This window comes from Gobio gobio (assembly GCF_949357685.1).
Source record: "Gobio gobio genome assembly, chromosome: 14".
Classification (NCBI taxonomy): Eukaryota; Metazoa; Chordata; class Actinopteri; order Cypriniformes; family Gobionidae; genus Gobio; species Gobio gobio.
The window spans coordinates 30,775,950-30,798,825 of NC_137107.1; the positions used below are offsets into that span (position 1 = coordinate 30,775,950).

The 22,876-nt window shown below is 36.7% G+C and overlaps 1 protein-coding gene across 4 annotated transcripts in view; it reads right to left on the bottom strand.

The window, feature by feature from the left end:
* tnksa (tankyrase, TRF1-interacting ankyrin-related ADP-ribose polymerase a) overlaps positions 1–22,876 on the bottom strand; it is a 127,453-nt gene that overhangs the window by 41,468 nt on the left and 63,109 nt on the right. For 2 of the 4 annotated variants that reach the window (XM_079835269.1, XM_079835267.1), the window contains 3 exons: positions 3,655–3,675; positions 1,795–1,889; positions 1,513–1,579 (listed from right to left, as the gene is read on the bottom strand). In XM_079835269.1, coding sequence (XP_079691395.1) covers positions 1,513–1,579; positions 1,795–1,889; positions 3,655–3,675 — 183 coding nt within the window. The remainder of the gene's footprint in view (positions 1–1,512; positions 1,580–1,794; positions 1,890–3,654; positions 3,676–22,876) is intronic. The other 2 variants (XM_079835268.1, XM_079835266.1) reach the window with 1 other exon arrangement.

The window sequence follows — 22,876 nt, forward strand, 5'->3', positions numbered from 1 at the left end:
TGTGACAGTGATTCATGTGCATGCATGTCAGTCAGCGGGCATCGCACCTCAAGTTAGAAAGCTTTAATCAATCCATTCAAATTTGATTTTGGCTGCCTCTGAAATGGGTTAAACCATAGATATTTCGCTACCTAAGAAGTTCAAGTAAATAGGCTACACTAGAAATGCGCGCTCATTGAAGGATGTGCATGTATTGCATGGACGGAGAAAGCAGGACGTCTGCATTTCATCTGACGGTACGCACAAAAGGTTTTTTATTTAACACTGTAAAGTTAAATAACCATATAGCCTAACTATTACGCACCTTTCGGAGCATCAGTGCCGCAGAACGAGTAAAGCCTATAGGCTACTATATCTCTAGACGTTTTAAACGTTTTTAAATGTGAAAACTGCAAAAAGCAATTCAATTGTCAGACATCCATTTAGCGCATGTTCACAGAGGAAAACAACTGAAAAACAGCGCTGGTTGTTCTCTCAATACTGTCTGTTTATTTTACTGAGTGAGAAATGGCTTCAGATGATTAAGAGCTAGAGAAAGCAGTCCAAACTCATTCAAGTGGATTCAGACCGTTTTGCAAACGCGTGTGACCAATTCATAATTTACAACATAATTTAAGCGTCAAAATGTGTGCAGTTCAGGTAGCCTACAGTTTAACTTCTTGAAGCTAATGCTGTTAAACTGAATTTATTTTATTTTCCCCCTTAAATATCCACATAAACAACAAATAATTCTTCACTATAGCAACAGTATACCCCCGTTAATATACCCCTGGGCCTCGCACATCACGTTCGCACAGGGCCTCGCACCCCCCTTGCGACGGGCCTGGCAGAAATGAAGGACATTCATTGAAGATGTCACTTTCTTATTGGGCTGGAAGATAAAGTAAACTAAGCCAGGGTTATAAATATTAACAAAAAGTCAAAAACGTTTTTGTTAACTGAAATGAAGCTGGAATAAAATAAAATATAAGATGAAAAATGTCAACCAAATGAATTAATGAATGAATATGTATAAATAGTAAATAGAAATGTTGAAATAAGTGTGAGTTGAAGCACTAAAATTACTAACTAGAAATAAATTAAAACTAAAACAAATAAAAAAATACATTAAAAAGTAAAATAAGAACATACAATTAATATAAGCTAATTTAAAATACAATTAAAAACTATTAAAGTATATAAATAGTGCTAAAATAACTGAGTGATGCAGAAAACAAATTACATTCCATATAAGGACGATATACTGAGGTTGGGACTATTCATTGCGACAAGACAATCCACAGACAGTGACCGACAATTACAACTAGTTAGGACAAAAACTCGGATTAACAGATTGCTTCATTGCATTGTGCCTCGTTAGTACATGCTGCTCAAATATGGAACAGTGTTGTTGTTTGTCTTCCATACAAGTCACACTCAAATATACAGCTCTGAAAAAAATTAAGAGACCACTTAACATTGAGAAATCAGAGCTGTATATGGATAGATACTCACTCAGGTTGTTGTCCTTACCTTCAACAGTAGCTCTGTAACCTCAAAGTGTCCATACGAACAGGCGTTGTGTAGAGGAACAAGACCACTGAGGATTGCAAAAACAGAAAAAATCAATTATGTACACAAAGAAAGGCTAATGACCTAAAACTTGTAACAGAGTGAAAAGAAATAGCTCCATCTTTATGGATATAGAATGGATATTGAAACAGAAATCATTATTTAAATGTAAAAACAGGAAAAACACACACAAAAACAGGAAAGTAAGAGGGGGGGAAAAAATGGAGCCATAAGCAGACCTACCCTTTATCTTTAGCGTGAACATCAGCGCCATGTTGCAGGAGAAGTTGAACTATTCGAACTCTGTTGTATCCGGCTGCCAGATGCAATGGAGTGGACTACAGGAGAGAAAAGAGGAAATGGAATTATGACAAAATTGTAAGACATACTACGATCAAAAGTTTAGGGTCAGTATGATTTTCTTAAGAAATTAATACTTTGATTCAGCAAGGGCACATTAAACGGACAGTAAAGGTATTTGTGTTATAAAAGATTTCCATTTCAAACATTATCAGTTTCCCCCAAAATATTAAACAACACAACTGGTTTCAACATTGACAATAATAAGAATCATTTTTGAAGGATCACATGACACTGAAGACTGGAGTAAGGATGCTGAAAATTCAGCTTTGCCATCACAGGAAGAAACTACATTTTAAAATATATTAAAATAGATTGTCTTGTTTTTTTATTACAGTTTTGCTGTATTATCAAATAAAATGCAGCCTTGGTGACCATCCATCAAAAACATTAAAAGAATATATTATTGACCCCAAACATTTGAAAAGTAGTGTATACAAACCCAACAAAGTGATGACAATAAACACCTCTGTAAAAACCTTTCTATTCTTTATGCCTCTTTAAAAAGTATTATCAGCGTAGCCTTTTTTTCTGAAATTGGGACGGAAAGGGAGGTCTTGGTTTGTTGGACATGTTAGGAAATAAGCCCATACTTGGGTTCCTCTCCTTTAGAAAGAGCTGGGGTCATGACTGAATTGTGCCGAAAGGATGTCACACTTCATTACAGCTCTGTGGCTTGTAAACCCGTCTGACAATTCAAACCTGTACTGTCCTACTGAGATTGATATAGACTGTGAGTATCAAAAAAACAGTCTAACATAATAATTAAGGTATTCAACACCATATTTGCAGTGTACCGTAGCACACAGCAGGATATAACAACAGTTCCCACAGCACAGTGTGATCGTTGCAATATCTTACATCACCTGTGTACTGATGATTGTTTTACGATTGGAATTTATTACAAGAGCTAATTAAAGACAGTGGCTGACATTTGATTCAAGCAAACAAAAAAGAAATAAGAAGAGAATTTAAAATTAAGTTCAATTAAAATGCAGCTTGATGGCACAAATATTAAACATTAGTTCAAATGAGACTCCTTAGTTTCAGGCGTCAAGTAATTCATGCATTTGGCATTCAAGAACAAAAACAAAAAGAAAATCGACAAGACAATCGAAAACAAACTAAATGAGAATAAGGTGGCACAAACAAAATCAAATCCCCATTTAAGTCTCCAATGAAATGCGACTAGGCACACGATCGTAAACCATCACAGCAATGTATTGATGCGAGCAAAGCACAATGCGCAAACTCCATGTGTTCCCGCACCGCCTCCCGCGGTAAGCATGGATCATTCACCAAACAACTGAAAATGCACAAAACAATGAAAAATCAATCTAGATGAAATTGGAAAACTTTGAATTGTGCCCTTCAATTGCAAAATAATGATAACAACAATATGCAGTGACGAGCTCTCAAAGGCATGCACACCAGGGTGTTGGAGTTTGTTAAAGACAAGAAAAAAAAAAGAGTGAAAGTGTGATTTGGGGGTGGAAAGCTATTGCGGTAGAGGAGGTATATTAAGCTCACTTATCGAGCAGGTTTCACCCCAGTGTTTCCCCACTTAATACCCTCACCCCAATCCAATGCATTCACAAAGCTGCAGTGTGTGATTAAAGAACCAAAATGGCCACGATGTGACAATCAAAGAAATGAATAGAATTAAAAAAAATAATAAAACCAACAGAGAATAAAATGAGTGCAATCAGGCTCAGTACTTTATAAAATAAAAAATAAACTTACCAGCATTTTTTGAGATGTCGACTGATAGACATGTTGCCAGAATGACAAATGAAATCAAAAGAGAACAGAAACAAACAAAAAACAAATAATGACATAATGATAGCATTATGTAATTCTGGCACATCCTGTAACAATTCCTTATCTTTTGTACAGTAACTTTACTAGGGACATTGGTACAAGCTCAATGTAACAAAGCGCAGCACAGCATTGTGACAGACTGAAATGGCATGATTTCAACACAAAGAGGATATGAGAACAGAGCAGGGAGTCCATCATTCTTTTTACTCTCGAGGGAGTTTGGGCTGACTTAACAGAAGAGTTGGTACCGATTCAATGGCACTCAACCAAAAATAATTTCAGGCGGCTGTGACCGAGAGAACGCACATGTACTTCTGGTTTATATGATTCATCCTATAGCAGAACAATGGTCTGCTGACGCAAGGATTGGGCTGATCGACGATGCTATCGTCCATTGCCGATGGCTGACAGACTTCCCCGCAATATAATGTTGTTGTTCCCGATCACAATACAAATTACATTCAAACCAGTTCAATGAACACAATTTAAACACTAAAGATTTTATAGCGCAAAAAACACCAAAACGAATTATAGGCTACTAGATATTTTACACAAACTAAACCAATGATATTTAAATCGCGGCATGTTTTCTGTAGCACAATTTTCCTGCTTCAAGTTGAAGTGAGCAGAGCGTCAAAACAGCGGTGCGGATGACACCACAAGCACTCAGGATCGTTTGTGGTAATGATATTTCATCGCTCTATCCTCTAGTAATTTTATATAAAGCAAACTGCACCTCATTCAAGCCCTTTCAGCTCCATGCGCATTCTCTCTTTCTACAGACGCGTGCCACAGAGCTTAATGCTCAAACGCAACCCCCCGATGTCATTGTCCATCGCGATGTTTCACTGTAGACATCGTCTGATGCCAATTTGGTAGACACCGCCCAACCCGAGCTGACGCGTTTAGATATTTCACCGAATTTGTATTATCAGGCTTTGTTCACTGAAACACACATTACATTCTTTTATTAGAACAAAATGTAAACATAAAAACTGTTTTGTCTTTAACTTTATTAGTATTCATGTGTAGAGTGCATGCTAGCTAATGTTTCTATTCCTAGCAGATAACCATTAAGAATTCCATTATCTATCTGTTAACCACAGCAACATTTCTGTAAACAACGGCCTCATTTATAAACGTTGCGTACGCACAAAAGAAGGCGTACGCTGCTCTCTACGCAATAATTGGTATTTATAAAAAGCAAACTTGACGGGAAAATGTGCGGTCCTTCACGCAAGCTCTGACCCAGGCGTACGCACAAAAGCGGGTGAAATGAGAAATGGCGACACCGTCGCCAGATGGAAGAAACACGTGAAAGTGTGTGAAACTGCAGACCGTTGTGTAAAAGAAATGGCTATGCCTCTCATAAATAACATGAAGACTTCACAAAGCAAGTCTTACAATTAACAGCCTACACGAACACCCGTTTGATCGATCTGCAGTGTAAAACAAACAAAATCAAACGAAAATTAACAGAAATGCAAATTAACACATATTTGCAAAAAGAAAAGTGAAATATGTTGTGCAATAATATTGGCATGTTATGCAATTCATCCTCATAAATATGGTAAACAGAACGAAATAGCTAATGTACAAAACTGATATTCTCGTCAATGTGTCCGTCTGGCGGAGCAGATATAGATGCAATTAGATAGACAGATAGATAGATAATTAGGGAGATATATAGATATATAGATAAATAGATAGATGTATTAATTGTCCACTGGGGAAAGTTGTTTTCATAGTAAAATTTCTTCATCAGCTACGGAATCATGGTATTCATGCATATGCCTTTAGTTTTATTTTTGATAAAATAACGTATGATGTATGTCTTAACCATTCAGAAAGCTGCAAGACATTACATTTACACTGAATTATTTCCCATTTCCACGTAGATGATAACCGACAACTGTAGCTTGCCAGATTCAATTAAATGGATGGAAATAAAATGCCCCATCACAATGCGTAATGACGCACAATGGCTGATCTTGCGCTCTTAGAAGATGTGGCAAATGGAAGGATTCGGAGTGAACGCATCTTCAGACAGCAAGAAGACTTGCTGGCAAACGAGGACTCACTCTGGCGATGGAGCACTAGACGCTTTTTTGCCTCGACTTTGATGTCCGACCATTTCTTTTTTATTTCGGCCACGGTCCGAGGTTACGGCGTCTGAAACCTTTTGCCACTCAAGTGCCTTTTTGGCATTACTAATGCCCACACTGTGCCCTCCAAAACAAAATTTTTCTCCTCTTTTCCACCTTGCCAACAATAACTTCTGCTCCACATTGAGTGAAGTTAAGTTTTTTTAATTTCCTCTCTGTGTTTGCCATGATTTCGCAATCGATGAATATTAACTTGTGGCCGTTTCACGGACTATTTATGGGCAACTATGGGCGTGACATGAAGCCGCAAAAGCTGCGCTACATTTAGAATTGATTGTGATTTATTAAGGGAAAACTGCATAGGATGTGCGTGCGCACGGTTTTATAAATCTGAATATTTCTGTGCGTACGCACGTCCTATGTTTCATCCGTACGCCACTTCTGACGCAAATCCTACGCAAAGTTTTATAAATGAGGCCCCAAAAAACACTTAAGTCGTAATAAGGACATTTGCCTAATGCCTAAAATGTACATTTGACTCATTTTAAATAGTGATAAATGTGAAATGTTCGTTGTCATTTCATTATTTTCAACAGTAATAGTAAATCTAAAAAGATGGCCCAAGACTGACCCTTGGGAAACACCTTGTTATTTTACATAGTGGGAAATATTAATTTGATGATATTCTGAGCAACCCGAACCTTCCATATGTAATGAGTCAAGAGGCTAGATCACCATGGCGACACAGTCATACAGTAGCCATGGCTACACTCCATCACTTTGGCCCCTCCTGCCAATCTGTCCACCCTACAGAAATCAAACAAGGCTAACGGGAAAGAAAACGTATACGCTCTCTTGTGCTCTCTGCAAAACAAAAAGTAAAAGAGAAAATATAATGGCAGTTTAACCATAGGCTATTAAATCTGCTTCTTGCACAGATCCTCCATCAATTTCTTTAAGAGCCCGACACAACAGCAGAATTGCCGTCTCACTTGAGAGCTGTTCCTATTGAATCACTTAAGATGAATGTGTTGCCTAAAGATGTACAGCTGGAAATATTACCCCCTGCATACTCCATATCGCAACATCGTGGCGCGGTGTAAAATGAGCGGAATGCACTTTTGCTTTGTTTTAGGGAATACAGAATTGGCAAATAATGAAACTTTTGAGCATCCTCTGTGCATTTGTCACATAACAGCTTTCTGGTACTGGCAGAATGATCAGACAGGTGACCTAGAACGGAGATCCGTGTCCATTCAGATGGCTTCTAACAGAAAGCGCCAGTAAAGCTATGTGGCAGGGTTGACCTTTTGCCAGCAGACCCCGAAGCATGACAGTGAGACTGGCAGTGCAGGTCAATCAAATGAGAGTGTTTTGGGTTATTCTGCTCATTCAAACATAGGCTGCCAATAAGACAAAGCACTGCACACTGAAGCCAAACTCTGCTGCAAAAACTCTGAGTATTTCATGTAATGGTTTTTAAAAATAAATAATACAATGATAAAAACAACTTTCTTCAACACCAGATAAATATGCAGACACAACTTTAAGTAATATACACAAATTCACACTTCAATTTGAGGTGGGGCAAGCATTTGTGATAAAGAGAGAAATAGTGTGAACTTATGAGAAAATACCAGCAAACCAAATGAAATCTCTGGAAAGGAGATTGTGAAATGGTTCTATGCTTCGCACAGATGAAATCTGTGTTGCTGGTCCAGTAATCAACATGAGAAAGTCTGAGCACAAACCTAAATAGGGCTGTGCGATATTGAAGAAAAATGCGATATGCAATACCTTGTTAAATAATGCAATATTCGATATGTGATACGATATTGCTTCAAGTGTGTAAAATCTATTTAAATTATATTTAAAAACAAAATTTAAAAACGGAGAATGATACAATGTATGTGTTTCACATTCTTTCTGGGAAAAGAAAGCATCGCTACAACTTCTAAAAGTCACCAGCAGTGTTTTAGCCAAAATTAATGTCACAAATCTGACAATATAATTTTAACATCAATGTAAACAAACAAAAAATGTAATGCCAATATTTAAATATCAAAAAATCTTTGCCTGACTTGGTAATCCACCTAAAACTTAACATCAAGAACATCCAGGTAAACAAAGACACCTGAACTAGGGGTGGACGATTATTTTTGTTATTTTAATTTATCTTTGTTATTAAAAATAAGAACTAAAAACAGTAGTCTTCATATGAATTAAATATACAATGATACATAATAAAGCAACAAAGGTTATTCAGCCAAGAGCACTGAGTGATTTTCTCTTCAGCGGCAGGTTTACTGTATTAGCAGGCTGTCACTTTAAGACCTAATGCACGGATCCTATTGACATGCATTCGGTTTCTTTCCCCAACTGATATTGTTTACTTAAAGCATAACCGACTGTGTTTACATGAATACTCGTCAAGACAGCCATTTTGACATAACTATGTGTGTATTTGACAGTTTGAGTGTGTAACAAGGCACAAAACAGAACAGAAGGGATCACACGCTTTCAGAGAGGCGGCTTGTGCGCACGTTTCGGTGTGTGTGTCAGACAGCGCGAGACTGCAAGGAGTTGTTTTTCGCACATTATTGCGTTTAATAACTCTTTTTAACATCAAGCAAGTCACATAAGTAACAGTCGTGTGTCCAGTCTATTCTCTGATATATGCGTCGACCGAAAAACGTACACTTTTCACAATGTTGAAGTAGCCTATTAAAATCATTCATATATTGCATGCCGTTGCGATATATCGAGATATGTACATTTGCGATATTTCGCCTAAACCTAAACAATGACCAAAGCAGGCACCTAAAATCCAATTGTCAAGTTTTGAAGGCCTAATTATGTTTTTGTATTTCAAAAATAGGGAGACAACAGAGGTTGAGAAATAATTAAATTATAGTATATATATATATATATATATATATATATATATATATATATATATATATATATATATATATATATATATATAAAATGTATCTTTCATACCAAAGCTGCATTTATTAACTGTTAAAACAGTTACTGTGAAAAGCTATCACAATTGAAAATAACAGTTTTTATAAAATAATTATTTTATCTTTTACAATGTAATTACTATAATATTTTTAAGCGGAAATATCAGCATCATTACTCTTGGTGCTCAAGAAACATTTCGTATCATTACCGATGTTAAAAATGAAAATAAATTTGAGTAGAATTTAATATATAACGTTACATACATACATGCATGTAAATCGGTCATGTATGCAGCTAAACACAGTCTACCCTATATCAGACATCCCTTAAATATTAGGAGTATTCATTTTACCTAATTTTAGAGCCTTGAAAACAACTCCCCTAATGTTTTTCCTCAGAGTAGAAATATCCCTTTGTTCAAGTCTTCCCCATGTCTTGCCATGGAGGACTGGTGACCTGTATCCATGCCAACGGTGAGTGCTTCTCCATAGCTGTTGCCATGACTGCGGTACATGCTATAACTAGCATGAAATCTGCACGAATGAAGCCTTTGAAAACAATCTGTTGCCTGGCTAAGTAACCCTTAGTGCAACTTTGTTAGTGCTGATTTATTAATGAGAGCGTAAAGTAGTAGTAGAGGGTCTCTTTCGTGCCTGTGCAAGTCTGAAGTAAACACCAGGTCCAGAGAGAGGTGTCTTACTAGCTGGAAGCAAACAGCAGGAAGGGGCTACCGAGCACACTAATGCAAGCTACATGCTGGCAGGATCAATAAGACATTACCCCTTCTCCCAAGTCTGCAAAACAGGAAAAATACAGCTTGCCGACTCCTATTGGGGCTTCTTACTGGATATTGGGTTCTTTAATAAAGGAGCTCAGGGCCCAAAGGGGGCAACGCCTGGTTCCTCCATCCTAATCACAACACTCACCCCCCCATTAAAGATGGTCCCAGCAGAGCACTGAAGGCTTTAACGACCAGTGCATCCAATGGGATGCTATTTCAAATCATGTGCCGTCAAGGGCTCAGGTTTTCCCAGGAGTCTTTTGCTGGAAAGCATAGACAAATAGTCATGTGTGATGATTAACTGCAATAAAGTCTGTGTGAGAGAGAGAACGAGAGAGAGAGAGAGCAAAAAGATAAAGGCAGACGGGAAACACTACAAGCGCTACTACACATATGCAGCTGCTCTGTTTCTTCCATCCACCTACGTTTCTACGGGGGCGCATCTTTGTGCAATGAGGGCCAGGAACAGACGCTTGGATAGACAAAATATTTTGTTAATCCTCAGAAATATGGAAATGGAACACAAAAGTTGCAACTGAATTAATATATTCTCACTAGCAAACACTGCACAGATTGCACGGCACTTGTTTTATCTCAGCCTGCGCAGCGCGGCTGCCTCAACTTGATACTTTATCAAAGACGGCAAAGCCATTCTGCCTTGTTCATTTCACAGTCTAAAGGGGGATAAAATAAAACAGCACTTTAGGTGACAGCAAGCTTCATCTGACGTGCAAAGTAAAGACAACACTATTTGCACTATTTGTGCATACACTATATAATACAGTAGTGGCTCATAATTTATTTATTTGTTTGGCATGCATATGTACACTACTGTTCAAAGGTTTGGGGTCTGTAGTTTGGGATCCATTTATCAAAGAATCCTGAAAAAAAGGTATCACTGTTTCCACAAAAAAAAAAAAATTCAACATTGATAATAAGAAATGTGTCTTGTGCACCAAATCAGCATATTACAATGATTTCTGAAGAACCACATGACACTGGAGTAATGGCTGCTGAAATTTCAGCTTTACAATCACAATAATAAATTAGAATTAAATATATATGCAAATAAAAAAATAATGATTTTAAATTGCAATACAATTTCACAATATTTCTGTTAAAGGATATATATTTCTGTTAAAGGATATATATTTCTATAAAAGTGGATCACTTTTACTCGGGACATGCTAGCTGGCAACATAGGATTTCATTCATTATGCTACGCTAAGCTAACGGCAACCCTGCCAAACTAAAACAATGCATGCAGTGAGACAAAAATGCATTTTCCCACATATCTAAATGTAGGAAAGAAGTTGAATAAGCCCTATTTCTAAAAACGGTGGAGTGTTCCTTTTAGGTTTTTAATCCAATAAATGCAGCCTTGGTGAGACATTTTTTTCCCAAAACAATAAAAAAATTAAATAAAAAAACCATACTGAGCTCAAACTTTTGATCAGTAAAGTACTTATACCGATTATACTTAACCTGATGACATGTAAAAAATAAGGTTTTCTTTTACTGGATAATGGTCAAACTGATAGGGAAACCAAATCGCCAAACATTTTTGCCTCAATTTCGCTCGGCATGTAAAAACCTTTCCTGGCATAGACAAGATTGCATTATTTTGCAAAATTGCATAAAAATTTGGAATGTTCAACATCTCATGTAAACGCATTGCATCAGAAAAGTAGTTGACGATGTCACTTTGTAAAGAAAGACTACACGCCTGCGCACATACACATTCAACAAGCATGCCTGTGGACTGAACGTATGGTGCACATGTGCATGCCATCACCATTTTCACAGATTCATGTTTTTCTGAGGTTTGCACGGGATGGTGGCGTTTTCCGAAACTTCCACTTTGAAACCCGGTTCAAGATTTGCGTTCTCATGTACATGAAAGATCAGCAGCCATTACTCCAGTGTCACGTGATTGTTCAGAAATCATTGTAATATGATTTGGTGCTCAAGACACATTTAGTGTATTATATAGTGTATAGTGGATGGCCAGCCAGAATGCTTTAAATGATTAGTTTACTTTAAAATGAAAATTTCCTGATAATCTCATCCAAGATGTTTGCATCTTTCTTGCTTCAGTCGAAAATAAATGAAGTTTTTGAGGAAAACATTCCAGGATTTTTCTTCACATAATGTACTTCAACTGCAACCAACGGATTGAAGGTCCAAATCAATGCAGTTTCGAAGGGCTTCAGAGGCTCTGCACGATCTCAGCTGAGGAATAGGGTCTTATCTAGTGAAACCATCGGTCATTTTCAAGAAAAAAAGAAACATTTACATACTTTTTAACCCAAACCTGCGATGTGCCACTGATTGCGCAATCACGTTGGAAAGGTCACGCTAGACGTAGGCGGAAGTACCGCCCCAAGCGAACGTTTCGAAGACTAATACAAACGCCCTTTACAAAAAAAACTCCATCTCCAACTTCAAAATCGTCCGACATCGTTGTTTAACCTTTTTTTGCTAAAGGATGTTTGTATTAGTCTTTGCACGAGCGTTTTGTAAACACGGGAGCAGTACTTCCGCCTACGTCTAGTGTGACCTTTCCAACATGATTGCGCAATCCGTGGTGTGTCGCAGAGCAGTGCAAGATGAGCAATTTAGGTTAAAAAGTATATATAGTTTTGTTTTTTTGAAAATGACAGATGGTTTCGCTAGATAAGACCCTGTTCCTCAGCTGGGACAATGCAGAGCCCTTTGAAACTGCATTGATTTGGACCTTCAACATTTTGGTTGCCCTTGAAGTCCATTATATGGAGAAAAATCCTGAAATGTTTTCCTCAAAAACTTAATTTCTTTTCCACTGAAGAAAGAAAGACATGAACATCTTGGATGGCATGGGGGTGAGTAAATTATCATGAAATTTTCATTATTAAAGTGAACTAATACTTTTTCTGTTTGAGTTGAAGGAGTTGTCATGTACAGTAAACGGCCCCTAAATTATTAACTAATGATTTTTACAATGGGAATGAATAAACACTGAACTTATTTAAACTGGACAATGACTTTCTTCTAGAGCTGCTGTACAGCCAAAACAACCTTTGATGCATTATTTTCAATTTGTATTGTAAAAGCGCTATATAAATAAAGGTGACTTGACTTTACTTGACTATTGTAGGGTTTCAATGATGAGCTGGGACTTTGGTATCTATCAGCATCCCATCGCAAATAAATCCACTTGTTATTCATTGTGCTGTGAATCTCCTACCTCTGCAAAAGCACAGTCTATTTGCAAAATCACAAACCCAAGCCAACCAACAACAGAGCAAGAGAGCTGTCTTGAGGAACGCTGGATCCAGAGCACTGAGACTTGGTGCAAAGCAAATCTGTCTGTGCTAATTCCTTCCCAAGCCTTTTACCACATCATTCTCCTCCAGTACACATAATCTTTAAGCTAAAGCCTGCAATATGGTAAGGCAAATGTTATCACACAATATAAACAGCTCTGTTTCACAATCCTTCCCAGAATAATGATAAGGCATTCAATGGAACAATGGCCTCCAATGTGCTGAGATGGACAAGAATGTATTCATCATACGTTCTTAAAGCTATTTATTGAGACGTTTAGCTCAAAGACATACCAAGCTAAAAGATATTTGATTATGAAATATGGTTGGCTTGTTAATGAATGAAAAATTCTGTCACCATTTACTCATGTCTTTCCAAACCTTTAAGACTGATGTTCTTCTGTGGAACATAAAGATATTTTTTTTGTCCACTCTATGAATGGGGTCAAAAACCACACCGGATCTGATTTTTTTTTCAGTCAGTCAGGTTGGAAATACATGAGAGTGAGTAAAGCATGAAAGTTTTCATTTTCAGTTGAACACTCTTTTAAATGCCGGTTTGCAATTCCTCTAAATGAAAAATGGTCTTTAATTATATGGGTCATTTGGGGAAAGAAGATCAGATAAATACAAAATAACAACAGCACAAGTAAGGAAGGAAACAAGTTTAGTGCTCAAGTTTAGTATACTAGTGGTTAAAGGTTCAGACAGGTTAAGTGGAACTGATGACAGTATATATTTAACATAAGACAGAACCCAGCTAAAACCTAAGCTGAGAAAAAAAAATCAGCAGCAAGAAAGAGTAAAAACGTGAAAAGAAAATGAAAAAGTCAATTGTTCACCATGGAACAACTGTGACATGATTGATGGGATCTGCGGTAGGCGTACGGTAAGTGATTGTTTTTCCCTGAGCCCCAGTAGAAGGCATCTTGATAATGTGCTCCAGTGTGCTGTGTTAATAATGTCCTGCACTTCAGAGAGCTCCATCATTTTCAAACGTGGACCGTGGCAAATCACACACTCTGGAGTACACTTTCTATTCCCTCTCTCTCACACACACACACACACGGCTTTCAATTCATGTTCAGAGTCATCCTCTAAAGCAAGCATGGCACTGATAAACTATTTTCCACTTCAAGAAAAAGAGTGAGGGCAAGTCATTCATCTCTGCTTTGATTTTACACTGATTTCAAAAGGTCAAAGGAGAACACAAGCAAATAAAAGAACGCAAGCAGGTAAAAGAGCTAATCAAGTCCATTTTTTCCAACTAACATCGCATAGATACTAAAGGTTTGGTTTGGAACCAAACTAAACTGACCATTTAGCTCAGACAGGGAATCTGGAGTTTTAACCACTTTAGTTTGTGGTTATTGTGAATGCAAATCGAGATGACCTATGTCCCAGAAATGTAAAAAAAAATAAAAACATCCTGCACACGCTCCTCCATATAATGGCAGTGAATTGCGACCAGGCTAAAACTTTACGAAAACGATACAAAAGTATCACGCAGTGATACAATCAAAATACTGAGCTCGGCCGTTACTCTGTGCGCATTCCTGTGAATGCGTATGAGCCGTCAGCAGCCGCTCATGCTTACTATAACTCTTACTATAATAAGCACACACGCACCATTTTGAGAAATCAGGCTCAATAGAAACAAACGCGACTCTCATCTTCTCTATAAGGTATATGATAAGAAATAATACAATAATACTAATAATAAGGTAAACCTCCTGAAGTGAATGTTGTGTACCGGTTGTCATGACAACATTGCATGAGTGGCTGGCGAGCTCAGTATTTTGACTCAATAATAAGGTTTCTTTCTCACAAAACCTTATAGTATGCCTTCTGAACACTTTCCATATAAGATAAGAGGACATAGGGCATTGGAACAGCAGGGTGAGTAAAAGATGGTTTTATTTTCATTTCAGGACTATTCCTATCCCTACGAAGCATCTAAAAAACTGCATTGTTTATTTATCCTAACCTGCTCTTGAAAGATGGGTCAGCAAGAGTACTGACCCATCTTTCAAGAGCAGGTTAGGATTTCCTATGTCCTTACGTTTCTTGCTCCACAGAAACACAACCTGTAAGTATGAATAATTATTGATGTATATATTTTCTACCGGGTGTTCAAAATATGTAGTTTTGTGTTTTACATTTTGTAGGTCTCAGGCTAACCGGCTAACTCATGTTACTACTGTCTTACTGAAATACTTCTGCATATCAGCTGCTGGCCACTATTACCTAAAACTGTGTCTATTAATGCAGATTGTCTGTCGTTCTTTTCTACTTTAAGTAAAGATAAAAGATGGAGCAAGATTTGTTTTGCAAACTTTAATGTTACATCAGTCATTCACGTTAGTGCTCAGCTAAGGTATGCACCGTTATTGATACAGTTTCCACATTTGCACCGCAATAAATTAGAAATATACACACTAGTTTGTTGATGGACATACTCCATCGAGTCATTAGAGAATCATTGAAAAATGTGGTGATGTGTGTATATTATGAGAAAATTAAAGTGTTTTTTGACCTTTGATGCATGTAAACCTGTTGTAGGAGACCTCCAAAACAAAATTAGGAGCCTTTAAAATAGCATAATAGGGGCAATTTAAACAAATTACAGCGAAAATTCACTTCAAAATGTGCCACAGGGTCTTGATTTTTACATTTTATTTGAGCAGTCATTCTGCTAAATGTGTGAATGTTCGCTCACATTTTGATGAAAGGCCCGTCAACTCATAGTGCCCTTGTCATGAATAAGTGCCACCACAAAGATGATTTTTTTTTAGCAAAGATGGAGCTCAGCTTTTAGTGTGCCCTTAAACATATCAAGATGAGCAGTGCCTCTGTCTTCAGTGACAACCTCTTCTCCAGACAGTAGACTAATGACTCTGCTTTTTCCATTGTTCAGACAGCTTCAACTATGGTGAAGCACTACCTCCTTTCACACATTGACACTCCCTCTTCTGTCTCCCCAGGCCAAACCACTGTTGCCTTAAGTGACTTAACTCGCTTTAACAGCCCAGTAAATGAGCCTTTTAAAGAAGCCACAAGACACCAACCATCTCTGCGCCCTCAAGTCACCCTGGTTGGTCGATAGCATCGCTAACTTCTGGAGGTGATAAGGAGATTATACGTGTCCCTGAAGGGGAATGAGATGTGCTTCCACGCCTGACCCACCATCAGACGCCCCTGGGGGAATCCCACACTGTCCCTGTTACTGGTGTGACTTCTAATGGATGCAAATTACATCTTTGACTGCGGAGAGCAGCTGATCCATGGGGATCGGACCTCTTCATCAGTGCCCCTGGTCAAAGCGTGGTGTCTGATCTTGACAGGGAGCTGTGCTGGGCCCTGCCATGCTGTGTGAGAGGGATGCTTGCAGCGTTGAGAGGTTCAAGACTAACGATGAGAGTCTTAAAGTGTGATAGACAGATCAGAAGGGCTCACACTGTCTCCTGGTTTCAATAGGCCAAGTGTTTAATAACACATCTAGTTAACCATCAGCTACTGACTCTTGCACCTGCTATCTGCAGTAATTTTTCTTCTGCATACAGGGCTTAAAGTACAATGGGTCTTTAGGACACCAATGTTTCAATTGAATTTTACTAAATACTAGTCTAGTAAGACTGGTGGTCACCGTTTCCCTACTCAATACTTTGATCCGGAAGACAGCCACTTTTCTTCCATCAAATCATCATGGCTCTGCAGGGCATTGAATCCTTACAGGTTGTGGTAAATTGCAATATAAAAGTGCCAACCACGTGCCGGCTCCTCACATGCAGGCAACAGAGAGGCAGGCAGAGGCCCAACCTGAATACAAAGCAGTTCAAGGGGGTACATTTAACACGCAAACGCTTCGCTGAGCAGGAGCTCCTCCAGGGTCACAGCTGCCATGAAATGCTGAGACACCACGGCAAGCCAGAAAATTTGACAGAGGAGAATAAAATGCTGTGTTACAAGATGTAGATATCTGAAGGAGTATTACAATAACCAAAAGAAAATGCCAATATAAATAAATATTTTAAAATGTGTAACAAACGGAAGATATTAGGGCAAGTATGTGTCGTAGTGCAGAGGACTTCTCCAGAGAGCTACCATGTGCCACAAAGAAAAACAAAGGTATATTTCACCTACAAATAAAAACTGTCATTTACTCACTTTTGTCGTTTAAACCTACAGGATATAATTTTCTCTCACTGCGGTACAAAAAAGGACATACATGAAGACATATAGTGCACTAAATACTGTATGGATGGATTCACTGGCCCCACCACAAAAAAAGTAATACATAAATAAATCAAATCAAATAGGCCTAGTTATTGTTTTAGATCCATATAACCTTAATAAATAAGATTATGACACCAAAAACGACTAGCCTAACAGAAGTTTTAAATATGTTACAGACAGTAATAAAATAAGAACAAATAATCAATTACGAGCAATAGCACAAATTAATACAACAGAACAAACATATATAAATAAAATAAACAGTTATTTTCAGGTTTTTCATGTAGGTCTAAACTACATTTTCAGGTACAGAAATAGTAATCAAAAAGTAAAATATCACTGCATAGTCTTCACTGTTTAAATATAGATTAATCCTTATTAAAGTGAATGAGTCAAGAGCAGTGAGTGATTTTTTCTGTCTTTTGTTTGATGAACAAAAAAGACAAATTAGACTACTGTCACTTCATGAGCTGCACAGATCCAATATACTGTTACACATGCATCTTATCTCACGTTTACGTTCACTCAAGACATAATTGACTATGATACTTGACAAGACGGGTAATTTGACATAATTTTGTGTGAATATGTCCGTGCAAGCTCAGGAAAAAGTGAAAGAATACTTCTGAAAAGAATGAAAGAATATGCTGTGGGACGCAGTGTTCTGGGTGCGCGCTTTGAATGCATGTTGCTGCGCACACAAAACTGATCACATAGCACGTGATTACCAAACTAAGAAACGCGAGTACTTTTGCGTCTACATGCGCTTGAATATTTAAATTGGCAAGGCTAACAAATGATCAACTTCCGTGAAGATGCAGCTCTGGCCCGATCAGGAAAGTGACAGTTCCGTCAACTGGGCCCGGGCCATTGGGCAGTCCTTATTGTGGGCCCTTGTGGTGCTTTTTTTTATATATATTTTTTTTTATTACCTTCCATTTTTACTGTATGGAAAAAAGCAGCTAGGACATTCTGTAAAATCATTGCTGTCTGGTGGAAACTTATATTTAAAAAATATTTTAAATCAATAAAATGTACAAAAAAAGAGCTTGTGACTGAACCCCTTATCTCCATTTGACCCTTCAAACTATCTTTAAAACGGAATAACCTCATAAGTCCTGCCTCTATCGCTAATGACGTGCCACACCCAGTTTGGATTGCATCTGCTTGTTTGCAATGCAAGGGTAAATAAAGAATTTGTTCTTTGAATAAGTACAGTATTTTCTTTACTTAAGAAACACTATACATAAAGGCTAATAATTTATGTATTTACCGAGCCGAGAGGAGTGAATTTGTTGTCGAGTCATAACCAGTACTGTCTTAAATTGACTTTGCACTTTGTCTTTAATAACATATTTTGGCCAAATGAAAGAAAAAACTGAGCGCCCACATGTTGTCAAAAATGTTGTATGTACATTTGAGCTTGATTCTGGTAAAATATAAATTATGTAAGGAAACATGCAGGTGTCTGACCATATATAAATCCACAATATTTAGTTAAACTTTAAAGTTAAACTTTATACTAGGGATGTGCACAGCGACTAATTTCATAAACATTTAAAATTTAATTTTGCAATCGACTATAGCCGACCAGTCTAAACCTCCCCCTCCGCCCCCAGAGACAGTCTGTATATGTGATCCATTTGATATAGACTACTTAATCTATGACCAGTCAAATCCCACATTGAATGCCGCTAAAAATAGGTCAGATACATGTGACGTGCTTGCCTTGCATTATCATTGTATATTAAACGTAATAGTTCACTTAAACAACGTAGACATATTTATTAAAATCAACTGAATTAATAGGTAGCGCAGGACCAATCAATTCAAACAAAATAGTCTATTATAGACAATATCAACTTTGACAACACACAGTGTTTAATTAGTAAATAAAAACATTTCTATTTTCTGAAAAGTAGCATTTTTGGAGATACAAAGTTTTTACCCAACAGTGATGATATAAGACATAATATAGGTTTTGCATCACATTAGGTTTGTAGACGACAATTTACATTTTTGAATGAACTGTCCCTTTAAATATATGACCAATATTTAATTTAAGATTTACACATTATTTGCACATTACCGTGAGATTAATAAAATATGTCTAACACAAGCAAGCCACTGATACACTGCTGTGGATTAATGCAATAACACCAAAATTAATAAGATTAATTACATTAATTAAAATGAATTATTTTAATCTGTTGAACGCTCTAATTTAAATAAACAATAAATAATAAATGAGCAAAAGAGACACTTGAGAGTGGATTGTGGCAGTAAATCTTACTCCACGCCTGACGATTGCTGTTATGAGAGACCTATTTAATCTGCAATAAATTGAAGAGCAGAACTGTCAAAACCTTCACCTCCTACGCAACAACATGACATTGTGGAAATACTGAAAATAGAATACTCTGAAGAAATCTGCACATAGTAAGCAGAGACGAGTAGTAAAAATATACAGAAAAATAAAGAGTACAGCTTTAAAAATAAGCCTTATTTTATATGGTTTGAATTACACTCAACAAACCAACAAAGATTAAACAAAAAATACAGAAAAGAGACAATGCAACATTAAACCGATGACAGTTCATATAAATGGTTTCAAATAGAATGACTACACTGTAAAAATGTTTTTTTTTTTTAAGTTTTAATACGTTTTACAAGAAAAGACTATTTCAGTTTTTCTACTTCAAAATTTCACATTTAATTCAATTTGTTTATTTGCAGTTATGACATGTATTATCAATTTCTCATCAATTACTAGGGCTAATTTTGTTCCGTTTATAGCCCTCTGGACAGCTGACTTGTCAGACTGAGACTAAATCTCACTCATGGGTGGCTTTCCCATTTGCAAAAATCATTGATTTTGCAGTGATCTTGATTCAGTGTAGCACAGTGAGAACATGGCACTGCATATATTTAGCAGCGCAAAAGAATTCACAGCGCAAGAGACAGGAAGCCCTAATTTTCACAGCATGAGACCGGAGACAAGCTTTCAAAATATCACTGTTGGTACAACTCTGAAGCTGCTACTATTGGTCAACATCAAAACACTAACAACAGCAATGCATGAGAAAGATGAATGTGAGGTAATTTGCAGGATGCTGAGAGAGAGTCAGTCTGAGTGGCTAAGGCTGAAATGAGATTGAACCAGTGGAGAGTCTAGCATGCTCCCCATCATCACCTCTCATTAGGATAGATGTTGGAAATAGTAGAAGCTTCTAGCTTCATGCTGTTATACTTAATAGATGTGGTAGAATACCAAAGCACAGCCCATTATAATTCAGTTTCAGATTTGCCTGTAAAGTTATACTTTATACTAGGGATGTGCACAGCGACTAATTTCATAAACATTTAAAATTTAATTTTGCAATCGACTATAGCCGACCAGTCTAAACCTCCCCCTCCGCCCCCAGAGACAGTCTGTATATGTGATCCATTTGATACAGACTACTTAATTTATGACCAGTCAAATCCCACATTGAATGCCGCTAAAAATAGGTCAGATACATGTGACGTGCTTGCCTTGCATTATCATTGTATATTAAACTTAATAGTTCACTTAAACAACGTAGACATATTTATTAAAATCAACTGAATTAATAGGTAGCGCAGGACCAATCAATTCAAACCTAATATTCTATTCTAAACAGATAAAAACACACAAGTGAGCATGTTAAGGTATTGTTGTTCGTTACCACTTGCGTGTCTGGGTTTGAACACACATCTTGTGTATGAAAAGTATCTGTACACATGACGGACGGCAATTCACAAGAAAATCTTGATGTGTACTGACAACTATACATTATCTAGGCGTATTCTCCGTTCTCATACCATATTATCCCTCATACCAGGTAGAATAACAAGCCTATAAAGGCAAGCTTAATTGTTATATGCTAGTTTGACATGACAGAAGAAAATGGAAAAGTTTTGTGTAGGCTTTCAAAATACTCCATCACCTTGCTCATCTTCCAAGTGGAAATTTCTCTGAACCCGCCGTGAGCGCCACAGAGAAAACCAATGCCTGCAAAATCTGAGTTAAAATAAAACGATTTAGTTTTCTGTTCTAAATATACACTTTTAAAAAAATGGTAACGCTTTTGTATGGGCAACACATTCACTATTAAATCCAACAGTGATTCTACCTAACACTTTTTAGTTAACTTTACTTAATGTCTTAATTGTAAAAATCTAGTAATCTGTACTATTCACATCCTATTTCCAGTTTATTCAGAAAACCCAAGTTAAGATTAATTGATTGGTTTGAGTGCCATTTTATAAAGCAAAAAAAAAAGTGTTCACAATCAGTGTTCACTTTGGTTGGGCTTTGGAACATTCGTATTATTATAACTCTCTTCCTATTGATGCAGCGATGCAACAAGAAATCAGTTATTTGGTTTCAAAGGAAGAGAAGTAATAAATAGGTTGCTTTTAAAAGTTGACCTTAGCTTCTGACTGAATTATTAACTATAGTTAATGATTTAGTCAGAAATTAGGTCACCTTTTAAAATGAACCTATGTAATATTTCCCTTTATGTCGTATAATGATCGTTAACAATTTTAGTGCTAACACTTAAGTCATAAACACCTGTGAAGCTTTTAATTGGGTTGATATAATCCCCCTATATTTGTAACAATATCTTGCTTGAGTCACACACAGACTTCAACATCCGGCATGCAAAACACAACAATGGTAACAACAATGGTAGCTATACAGTCAAAAGTGAATCTAAAGTAAAAGATCAAGTGCTCTCTACAGTTCTTTTTTTTAACTATACTAACTAAGTATTTGTTAGCACAAAATACTAATCCTATTTCACTTTACTTGTTTTTTTAAGGCAATCGGTTTGCATGCTTTTTTTAAGTAAGTCTAACTAATTCGATTTTACAGTATATGACTTTTGCCTCAATAAACTCAATTTACTGCTTATTAATAGTTAGTAAGGTAGCTTTTGTAGCATTAAGGCAAAAAAAACGTAACTTTTCAAAAAATTGTCATTTGAAAAAATGGATACTTTTGGCATTAAATTATATACAGATTATTAAATTAAATTGCCACATAACTATAAAATATAAAATGTATGTATCTAATCTGTCACGTATTAACAACTACGGCAAATCAGCTATTCTCCCGTAGTAGACGGTTTAGAACAAAAGCACAACGTCACAAAGTAGCAGTTAAAGTCGCACATGCGCATTAGAACACCAGAATGCCTTTCCATCAGCAGCTGTTGCTTAAAGTCCCTAATATGTGCTTTATAAGTACAGATATAAAGCCAATATCCTAGTAATGTGCATGCTAATAAGCAACTAGTTAATAGCGAGAATTGAACCCTAAAATAAAGTTACCTAAAAAATCATATTTTAATTTTAAAATGTAATATTAACATGATGGAATTTAAAGGCTTTGTTAAAAAAAACCCTGAATAGGATATTGACTAATCAAATAGTCTCGCACATCCCTACTTTATGCATAGGGATGTCAAATTTTGGTATCAATATGCGTTTTAAAACAAGTGAATGGGAACAAAACATGAGAGCTGTACATATTTCCTTGAGAAATATTTTAAAGCCATTTTAATGCATTGATATTTAACTGTAATAACTTAAATCAGTGCATTTTTTATAATCATTATTGAACATTGTTGTGGTCTTAAAATTGGTATTTTGAGAAAATCAGATTTTGTATCGAATAATAAAATGTTGCTGTCATGGGAACCTTATTCCATACAATACAA